The 11,170-nt window shown below is 39.0% G+C and overlaps 1 protein-coding gene across 1 annotated transcript in view; it reads left to right on the top strand.

Moving 5' to 3' along the window:
• Window positions 1–11,170, top strand: part of Atp8b4 (ATPase phospholipid transporting 8B4 (putative)) — a 194,211-nt gene that overhangs the window by 94,642 nt on the left and 88,399 nt on the right. The window contains 2 exon segments of the mRNA XM_017797827.2: window positions 4,866–5,074; window positions 9,812–9,855. Coding sequence (XP_017653316.1) covers window positions 4,866–5,074; window positions 9,812–9,855 — 253 coding nt within the window.

Here is an 11,170-nt window from a genome sequence, read left to right as displayed (position 1 = left end):
GGATCCAGTTCTAGTCCAATAGAAATAATTGCTGTGCAAGTCGTTGTGGTTATTAGGCTTTACAGCTGGCTTGGAACATGGACTGGTTTTCTCCTTTAGAAGCTTCATTGGTATTTTCTAGAATTATGTGTTAGTCTTCAGGGAGAAGGCTTCCAAGTGAGTTCCAGCTCCATTGCTTCAAGTCCCGTGTCTGAAGTACGTCCTGTTTTCAGCAATAGGGTCTTACCTTCAAGTTCTGGGAGATAATCAAGGGCTGTGGCAATAGCCTATGTTATTTTGGGAGTCTCTTGGACTGCCCTGACCAACAATTGAAAGGAGGTTTCTCCTGTCTGGCATTGTGTTCCTTGTTATATAGGCTGCAGGTATACACATGTGTTAATGTTCAGATATTGTATGTGTATTTTTTCAGGGGGGGGTTGAGTTAATACATTTCCCTCTGGCTTTTTACACCAACTAAGGTTTATTTATCTCTCCTCTCTCTCTCCCTGTCTAACCTCCCTCCTCCCTCCTGAGTTTAAGTATCCCCATTTCCCCTTGATAATACCTGTCTCCTATTCCCTCCCCATCTTGATTTCCTTCTTCCCCTTTACCCCCATGGTTTCTTGTATGACCTTCCCTCTTCCCTTCCCAGTTGAATACCCCTATTTCCCCTTGGTAACATCTGTTTCCTACTATCCCCTTCTTTCAGGCTCTTTCTTTCCCTTTACCTCTGTGCTTCCTTCCCATTTTCCTGACTCCTGGTATTACATTAGGATATATACTCACATATAAGAGATTAGTGCTAAGATCCACAAATGAGGGAAAACATACCTTGCTTGCTTTTCTGAGTCTTTATTACTTCTCTTAGTATAGTAGTTTCTAGTTCCATCCATTTACCTGCAAATTTCATGATTTCATCTTTCCTTACCATTGAGTAGAATGCCACTGTGTAAATGTACCACATTTCCATTATCCCCTCCTCAGTCGAAGAACATTCAGGTTGTTTCCATTTCTTAGCTATTGTGCAAAGAGAAGCTAGAAACATGGATATACAGGTATCTCTACAATAGGATGAGTCCTTTGGGCACATACCAGGGAGTGGTATAACTGGATCATACGATAGTTCATTTTTAGGTTTTAAGGGTTCTCCACACTGCTTTTCCTAATGGTTTCATGGGTTTGCAATCCCACCAGCAGTGAATGAGCATTCTTCTTTCTCCACATCCTCTCCAGCATTTGGAGTCTTTCATTCTCTTGATCTAAGCCAGTCTGACTGGGGTAAGATGGAATCTTAAAGTGGTTTTGATCTACATTTTTCTAATTACTAAAGATGTTGAGCATGTTTTAAGGTGTTTCTTAGCCATTTTTATTTCCTTGTTTGCAAACTCTCTGTTCAGGTCCTTAGCCCATCTTTTTATTGGGTCGTTTATTTATTTTTTTGTTTCTTAGTTTTTTTAGTTCTTTGTGTATTTTGAATATTAATCCTCTGTTGGATGTGTAGCAGGTGAAGATTTTCTCCCACTCAGTGAGTTTCCTCTTCACTTCCTTGGTTGTTTCTTTTGTTGTACAGAAGCTTTTTAATGAAGTTATTGTGAATGGGAGGGTTTCCATGAAGGCTTTCTATGATTGCATTTATTGACTTACATATGTTGAATCATCCCCGCATCTCTGGAATAAAGCTGACTTGATCGTGGTGGATGATCTTTTTGATATTTGTCTATGTGCACTTGTATTTGTTGAGCATTCTTCCTGAAGGAGCAGGCGCTGATTTCCAGGTTGCTAGCTTTGCCTGCACATGGGTGGACTCATAAGCCCTGCCCTCCACTGACCAGGGAGAAAACGTTCATTGGCCTAATTAGGATAACTCTGAACATTTGTCTCCTTTTATCTTGTTATGAAAGAAAGGGCTGCCAGTTCTACTGTGACCTTCCTAAATCTTCTTTTCCCAAACAGAAAGGGCATCCATCTTCTCTACAGGCTATTTTAGGGCTCAGGAGTTTGAGTGAATTCTGAATACCTCCATTGACTTATACTGCAACACAGAGGAAACAAAAACTGCTCTAGTCATTTTGCTTTGAGTTTATAGGGTCACCAGATTTTCAGATGATTCAAAACTTTGAATGATTTTTTTCAGAGTAGTCCCCCTTTCTTCTCAGGGGAGATAGATCCTCCAGCATCCTCAGGGATGCCCAGGACTGCAGGTACTGTTGAACCTTACATGTACCTTTATTTTTTGTATTACACATGCACATCTATAATAAAACTTAGCTTAGAAATCAGGCATGGTAAGAGATTAACAACAATAACTATTAAATATAACTATAATTGCATAGTGTAATCAAAGTTACACAAATATGGCTTTCCTGCTTCAAAATACCACATTGTTCTATGCACCCCCCTAGTGATGTGAGCTGTGAGCCTGAGGGGATGGAATGAGGTGAATGACAGGCATTGTGGTAGTATGTAGTTACCGTAAAGGGCTCTTTCGGACACAGGCTCTGCAGGGCCACACTAGTGGATCTGGTAGCTAATAGTGCGGTGGAGTGAGCAGTGGACAGTGAATGCAGAGTGGACAGAGAGGCAAGGTGAGAGGGAGCCGGGTGGAGCAGGATCCTGTGAGATTTCATTATGCTGCTCTGAATAGAGCAGGATTGAAAACATCAACTGTTTATCTCTGGAATTTTCCAGTGAATGTTTTTGGATACAGTCCATTGTGGGTGACTGAAACTGTGGGATGTGAACTCTCAGATAAGCAGAAATTGCTGTCTGATACCCTCGTGCCAGGTTTGCAGGGGCTGTCCCAAATGCTGGAATTCCTGTCTTGAGTCTGTGACTAATTTTTCATTATTATTTTTATTTTATGTGTATGAGTGTATTGCCTGCCTGTGTGTAAGTGTACCTGTGTCATGAAATGCTTGCTGAGGCAGAAGAGGGTATAGGATCCCCTGGAGTTAAGGATGGTTGTTAGTTACCATGTGGGTGCTGGGAATCAAACCCTGGCCTTCTGCAAGAGCAGCTAGTGCTCTTAACCATGGAGTCATCTCTCCAACTCTGACTATATTTTTGTATGACCTTGGGTTAATCACTTAACCTCTCAAGTCTTAGTTTCCTTGTTGGTGAAATTAGGGACTAGGCCATGATTTATTTGTTTGATACTACCTGCCTGCTTATGGTCTTAATACTTTTTAGTAAGTCTTTTTTTTAAAAAAAAAAAAAAAAAAGAACCACCACCAGATTTTAACACTTTTCGAGTAAAAGGAACAGACAAACAAATAGCTACCCTGAAAAGAGCTGACTCAGAGCCGCTAGCAAGTAATACACAGAGGAGAGTGACAGAAACATAAAAATACACAAAAATATAAGAGCACATGAAGAATAAGATCTACGTATCGTTCTGTCATATGATTTTACATAGTCATTGTGTGATTTCAGTTTAGGAGAGAGTGCTGCTGCTCAGTTAGAGGGAAGTGGGGTGCTCCCAGTGTGCCTCAGCACTGGGAACAAGGGAGTCATCTGGTCTAGCCTTCTTCCTTCACAGATGGTAAAATCAAGGCTTTCTTTCCACTAAGATCAGAAATAACCTACCAGGTCTGCTATTATCACTGCAGTTTTACATTCTTTGGAATGTCCTTGTACAAAGACATGAAGTGAAGTTCAGTTAACAAAGGTAGGAAGTTTAAACTAAATAAACTTACTGGAAAAACGAATACATATACATGGTTACAAGCCTGGAAAAGCAAGACAATGTACTCACCTCAGTAAAGTATCTGACAGTGTGAGCAATGTTATTTTAAATGTGAAAAAGCTTTCCTGTAGGCCAGCAATAATTAAAAACTAATCCCATTAATAAAAAAATAATGTACAAGAACAAATCTGTCAAGCTACAGTGTGGAAACAAAGGCAAAGCAGAATAAAACCAAGATATTTTACCAATAGAAGTACTTTCAAAAATTGAATTCCTGGGAAGATTTATTCCTCCCTTTAAAGTTGCGTTTAGTTTTATGTGGTATAGTTCTTTTCAAACAGTTAACAATTTAACATAGACCTAAGAAAAACCTCTAATAAAATTTCCAAGAAAACTGATACCTCACCCTGGTAAAATCTTTTGGGAAATCAGTTTGGCGTTGTAGACATTCATTAGCATTCAGATTTCATACCCTTCACCGCAGAGTTTTCGTTTCTGGAGCTGGAATCCATAAACTATCGCTAGAACACGCGCAATGGGCAATGCAAACCCTGTTTTCACTAGGTATGGACTATGGTTTAGCGGTTTAGTAAGCGCTTAAAGCGCTTAAAGGAGACTTAACTTTTTTTTTTTTTAACAACGTAAAACCATATTATTGTACTACATTTCTTTCAACTAAACATTTATTATTATTATTATTATTATTTGAGACAGGGTCTCCCTGTAGCCCCAGCTGGCCTGGAACTCACTATAGACCAGACTGGCTTCGATCTCACAGAGATCCACCTGTCTCTGCTGGGACACACCCAGATCTTGTCAACACCATAACAAGAATTCATTTACTCTGAGATGTAGGAGGAATTTCAAATTAAGACACAACACAACAATCCTTCCTGGGCTTGTTTAATGTGAATAGAGAACCCTAGGCCATTCCCTAAGGATCCTGCTAAGCCATACATATTGTTTTATGATGCTTCAAGGAAATGATTTAGACACTAAAGTTTAGACAGATTCTTGGCAGAGGAGTCTCTGAAGATCACTAGGGTCTAGGGATCTAGGGACGGCATTCACACTGTGTGTTTTTTTTTTTTTTAATGGAGGACTTTGGCAGATTTCATACTTGGGCAAAGCTTTGTATGTTCCAAATTTGATGGAGCATTTCTTTTTCTTTTCTTTCTTTTTTCATTTTAATGGACCATAGTGTGGAAGTAATCCGTCTAGGACACAGTTATTTTATAAACTGGGATCGCAAGATGTATTACTCTGGGAAAGCAATACCTGCTGAAGCTCGGACGACCACACTCAATGAGGAACTGGGCCAGATTGAGTATGTTTTCTCTGACAAAACGGGAACTCTCACACAGAACATCATGACTTTTAAAAAATGTTCCATTAATGGGAGAGTCTATGGTAAGAGAAACAGCTTCTTTCTCTTAATGATATTGAATGTTCTTTAAAAATAAACAAGCAACATCAGTTTTAAAAATAATACCTCTATCCTGTGTCCCCCGATCATCATGACTTTCTTATTTAGGTTTTGCCATGGTGCTTGTCAGGTAATGAATACTCACAAACTAGTTACTGAACACATTTTGAATTTAGATGGGTCTTTGGCTCTGTTGTCATTCATGGATAAAGAAGATTTGGAAGTGACTGTCTCCCAGGCTCCCTTCAGCACACTGTTGTGTGGGTTAGCTCTGCGGTGCTCTGTATGTATACCAGTTCTGCTAGAAGGATGAGGTCTGGGCAGCCTGATTTGCCTTGTTAAAACAGTCCATCATGTCTCCTTCCTGTTAGCTCTGGATCAAGGTTAGTGCATGTGTTTGTGAGAAATTACCATTTATTCCCTGAAATACACCATTTTTAGGGCTACCTTGATTGCTCAGAAGAGATATTTTCATCAATCCAAATTTCTTTTGTCCGGATAAATAATCTGTATTTGGGTTTTTTTCAAGCTGGCTCTTTTCAGCTTGACGTTGGCCTATTTCTGCAGAAACTCTTCTGTAGAGAACATGGAAGTCCAGTGGGACCATCTATGGTGTTCCTCTGGACTCCCTACCTTACTTCGCAGGACTCAGAAATTTTGGAGAGTAAAGGAAATCCAAGAGATGGTAACTTTTTCTTTGTAGGAAATGACATATTGCCAAATATTTTAAAGCAGGATTTGCCTCTGAACAAAACGAAGGATTTGACAAAGTTGATGTGCTATGCTATCCTGACTTTTGAACTTCCCTCTCTGTGAACCCATGCCATAACCCATGCCATCATCCTCAGATCTCCTGCCCCCAGCTCTCCATCTTGCCTTCTCTGGTAGTGAATGGCTTCCAGCCTGAGCTTTCCTGAGCTCTCAGCTACTCTCCATATGTCTTATATCCACATCATGACTTGTAAAATATCATAGAACCTTTCTTTAAGAATTGTTGACATTATTTCCAGAGAGTTTCTAAGAATACTGCCTTGAACTAAACAGTGGTGTAAACAAGACAATTTTAGAATATTGGAAGATATTTCAAATTTGGGGCATCCTTTGGATTCTTTCGTTCATATTGATGTAGTAAATATTTCTAGGAAGAAGTCTGGAACTGTTAGCCATGCGGACAAGTAACCATTTGTAGAAATGTTTATTGCAGGCTATTTTTAGAGGTAACGTTTTGACTTTCATAGGTATCTCAAAATCTTTGTAAACTTCCAAATTAAAAAAAACCCATGACAGTTTATAATTCCTCTCATAAAACACAGGAAAGTAACTAGAATATTTAAGTAATCCCTTTGGCCTCTAATTTATATGCCATTACAAATTATAAATGAATTTATGCCCTTAAAATCTATTCTTGCTAACACACTATGAGAATGTTCAAAATCACTTTTTCTGATAAAATTCATAAAATTCATAAATCTGGGCTTTGGTAAATTTTTATTTTTCACTCTGACCTATCTAAATCTTTTCTTATTCAGAAATATTATCTTCTTAGACTTTAATTTTTTCTTCCACGTGAATTGGCTTTCTTTAGGGGAGACCATTTAACACAAAGGCAAAATTGTTTTTCTTCCCATCTTTTCATTAGAGTGAATGCATGTGAGATAGTGGTACATATATAGCCATGTGAAATGGAGATTTAAATTTCTGGTGCTTGGCTAGGTTCATTACTAGCTCAGCAGCTCCTTCCACACATCTACAAAGCCTTCCAAATTCACACTGTCACCCCAGAGAAACCACGAATGGATGGTAAGTATGGTTGTCATATAACTATGTATGAAGAAGGAAACCTAGGTTCAGACACCCACCGTGTTGACTTTTCTTGTTTGTTTAAAAGTATATTTTGATTTGTTTCTTCCTATTTTATGTGGATGTGTATTTGCCTTCATGTTTGTAAGCACACCATTTGTGTACAATGCCCACAGAGGACAGAAGAAGGCATTGGATCCCCAAAACTGGAGTTATAGAATGGTGTTAACCACCATATGGGTGTTGAGAACTAAATCTGGGTTTTATGCAAGAGCAATTAGTGCTTTTAACTGCGGATACATCTCTACAGTTCCCCACTTTTTCATTTCAAGTTAGTTATTCCTCTCTGATTCTGTTTTTCAGTTCTGTTATTCATAAAACCAAAACAAAGAGTTTCATATTGTGAGCTTATATATTGTAAGTAATAGTGATAATATAAGTGTCTGGTACAGACTGATGCAGGTAAACCACTATTATTACTATAAAATAGAAATTCTATTAAATAGTATCAGGTATGATAACACCTTCAGATACAAAGAAAAAAATGGAAAAATCCTAAAGTTTCCACAACCTTCCCAAATAGCATCACTAGTCAGGGACCAAATGTTCAAACAAGGGAGCCTATGAGAGAAATTTCACATTCAAACCACAGCATTCAATGCCTATGTTTCTTTGGTTCATGGCCATCTCTTGATACAAAATGTGTTCATTCCAACTTCAAAATCTCAGTAACCTTTAATGTTCCCAACACTGTTCAAAAGTCAAGTCTCTTTTGTGAATCAAGGCATTTTTTTCTTAACTGCGACCCTTTGTAAAATAAAGAAATTACATACTCCCAATGTAGAATGATACAGAAAAATATTCACATTTCAAAAGGAAAGAAAAAGGTATAGGAAGGAGTGATCATATCAAAACAATATGGTAAAGCAGGGAAAACACAAAATTCTGCAGCTCGATGCTTGGTACCTAGGGCTCATGATAGAATCACCTGGACTCCCAGTGGATCAGGCAGCCCCACTCCTCCAGCTCAGCACTTGTGGCATGCACCTCTTTGGATCAGGCAGCCCCACTCCTCCAGCTCAGCACTTGTGGCATGCACCTCTTTGGATCAGGCAGCCCCACTCCTCCAGCTCAGCACTTGTGGCATGCACCTCTTTCTTGAGCTGGCTGCATTCCAAGCCCACAGCTTTCCTTAACAAACATCCCACAGTCCTGTCAACTTCAGCATCCTAGGACTCCATTGCAACCTAGGCTTCACCTTCATAGTTTCACACAGTAGCCTCTTAAAGCCTTTTTTCAAGGACTCCAACCCTAGTACACATTGCCTGGCTTCAGTAGCTCTCTGAGACAATGGAGGAAGATTCCACAGTCCCCTCAATCCTGTACCTTTCATGCCTGCAAAACCAGTGCTAATTGGCAACAATGCCAAGTTCTGTTTCCACCTTGGGATGAAGCCTCCTCCTTTGGCCCACAGTTGAAGCAGCCTATGTATACCAACTCTGGGGAAATAGTTTTCTGGGGAGTTGCTTTGCTGACTGCAGGAAACCCTTCAGCATTCTGAGCCTAGGTTCTCTCCTTTCAAATGAATTTGCAATTTTACAAGTAGGAGCTTTTAATGGATGAGGTCTTACCCTCAGGACACCCTTCTTACTGTCCCAGTACAGAGTAGGAGTTTCTTTTTAAGGGTACCAATCCATTTAACAGTTACAGCTGCTTTGTCCTCTACACTGAGCTAGCTCACAGCTCTAAGCTTGCTCAGACACCTTTCCTTGTGTTCTACTTGTTTCTCCCTTTTACTATAGACCTGAAGGAGAGCAGGGAGGGGTAGTCATGACTTGACATTTCCTCCGCCTAACAGATTAGCCAGTTACATTTAAAATTCAGCCTCATTCAAGTTCAAGTTCTTAGCATTTTGCCAGATTCTTTGCCAGAATAAAGCCTGGATAGTTTCTAGCCCAGCTCTCAATGGAATCCCTTTCTCCTCTGAAACTTTATCAGCTGGGCCTACACAGTCTGTATGTCTCTCAGCAGTCTTATCTTCCAAGCTTCAGCAAAAAAGCTTATCAAGCTCTGCTTCTAGTATGCTAGGGATTTTCAAGTCCAAATTACTACAAACTCTTCCACATTCTAGCCACCAAATAGTTCTAAAGGTCTATGAACCATATGGCCAGGTTTCTCACAGTACTGGATCCACATCTAGGTACCGGGTACCAGTTCCTTTATTAGTTACTCTAATGGTTTCTGTGATAACTATCCTGACAAAAACAACTTAAGGGAGGAAGGATTCATTTTGACTACAGTCCAAGAGGGATACTATCCATCATGGCAGGGAAGATGTGGAAACAGGCACAGAAGACATGGTGGCAGGAGCAGGAGGCTGGATGGTCATATTGCATTCATACTCAGGAAACAGAGTCTGAACAAGAAATAGGGGCAGACTATAAAAACTTAAGGCCCATCCCCAGTGGCACAGTTCTTCCAGTGAGGCTACACTTCCTATGGATTCACAACTTTCCCAAGTAGCACTGCAATAGGGGACCAAGTGTTTAAGCACATGAGCCTATGGATGACATTTCACATTCAAACCACAATAGGTATCATTTTGGATTCTTCATCAGTGGGGATAGTATGGAAGATAAAAATTTGGCTCCTTCAGGCATCCAAGATAATGTAATAACATAATGACAGGCTCTACAGCAAAAACATAATCACCTATTTACATAATTTTACTCTTTAGTTTTATCTTATACATAATTATCTCTACATTAATTGCTTTGTCTAGGGCTATAAATATTGTACCTTCATGAATTTATATTCCATATGGTAGTGGTGCTTTAAGAAATAAATTTTTTTCCTAAAACTAATATCCAAAACTAGTTTAAATTTTGCTTACTTTTGGTCCTCAATGTTTGTTTCTGCAGGTGAATTACAAGATGACCTGGACCAGAAGAAAGAAATAACTAAGGTATCAAAGAGATAAAATTTCATTTTTTGGTTTTAAAATGTATCAAGTTGTATATTTCTCTGAAATAGATACATTTCTAAAGGCCTGGTTAGATGACCACCCATGAGACATTTACTCTATAACACAGAAAGAAATAGACTCAAATGGTTCAAAAATTTATTTTTACCCCAAACCCTAATTACACAGTTCCCAATTCCTTAGAGATATTCCAGCATATGAAGTAAATATATGTCACCATTTAAAAATATATGATAATACAAGATACATACAGTATGCCTTGATCCTGATTTCGAAGGAAAAAAAAATTACTTTCTCACTGCTGAATATGATATTAACTGGGGGCTTTTCACATATGACTTCTATTATGTTAAGATATTTTCCTTCTGTTCATCTCTTGTTGAGAGTCTTTGGAACATAAGGGACTCAATTGTCAAATGCTTTCTCTTAATCATTGGCTAGTCATGTGGTTTTTACTTTTCATTCTGGTATTGTGGTATTTCATGTGGATTGATTCTCATGTGTTGTATGACCTTTGCATCCCAGGGATAAATTCCACCTGGTTGTTGTCTATGAGCTTTGTAATTTGCTGTTGGTTTCAATTTGCTAGCATTTTATTCCTCAAATAATGCAGCTATGTTTACTGGAGATATTCTTTTCTGGTGTTATCTTGGGTTTTGATGTTAGACATTGCCTCATAAAATTAGCTTGATTGTTAGCTTTAGCCTTCAATGGCTATATCGTCTCTCTAGCCCATAAAATCAGCTTGGGAGGGTTCCCTTTTTGATACTTGGAAAAGTTTGAATGCAGTTGACATTAATCTTATCTTGAATGTTAGGTATGTTTTACCAGCCAAGCCTTTTTGTCATTGGGTTTTCTTTGTTGGGCTTTAATTTTTTAATTATTATTATTTTTTTTATTCATCTGTTTAGTTTTTTTTTCTAAATTTTTATCGAGTTTTTGTACATGTCACACAACAATTCTTTTTCTTTTTTTTTACATCCACTTCCCAGATAGCACCCTCCCATAGCCTCCCTCCCCGCACTAGAGCCCTTATACTCTGATATCCCTGCTACTGTCTGCTGTGTTGTTGGCACCCCAGCCAATCCCCACTACTTGTCCTTCTGGTGAATCTAGTCAGCCTACCTAGAGGTCTTTGTTTTAGGAGGGTCAGCTGTTTCTCATCTAGCAGCAATCAGTTGTCAATATTCCTTTAGATGAGATTGGGGTCTGCTGTTCACTTTTCCAGTTCTATGCTGGGTTACTATCTGGGAGTCCCTTGGGACACCCTGGCCAACACCTCACAAGAAGGTATTGC

Source organism: Nannospalax galili, unplaced genomic scaffold (assembly GCF_000622305.1).
Source record: "Nannospalax galili isolate Female #2095 unplaced genomic scaffold, S.galili_v1.0 scaffold735, whole genome shotgun sequence".
NCBI classification, from domain to species: domain Eukaryota; kingdom Metazoa; phylum Chordata; class Mammalia; order Rodentia; family Spalacidae; genus Nannospalax; species Nannospalax galili.
Note: the sequence above shows the minus strand (reverse complement) of the source record. Positions and strands in the feature narration are given on the sequence as shown.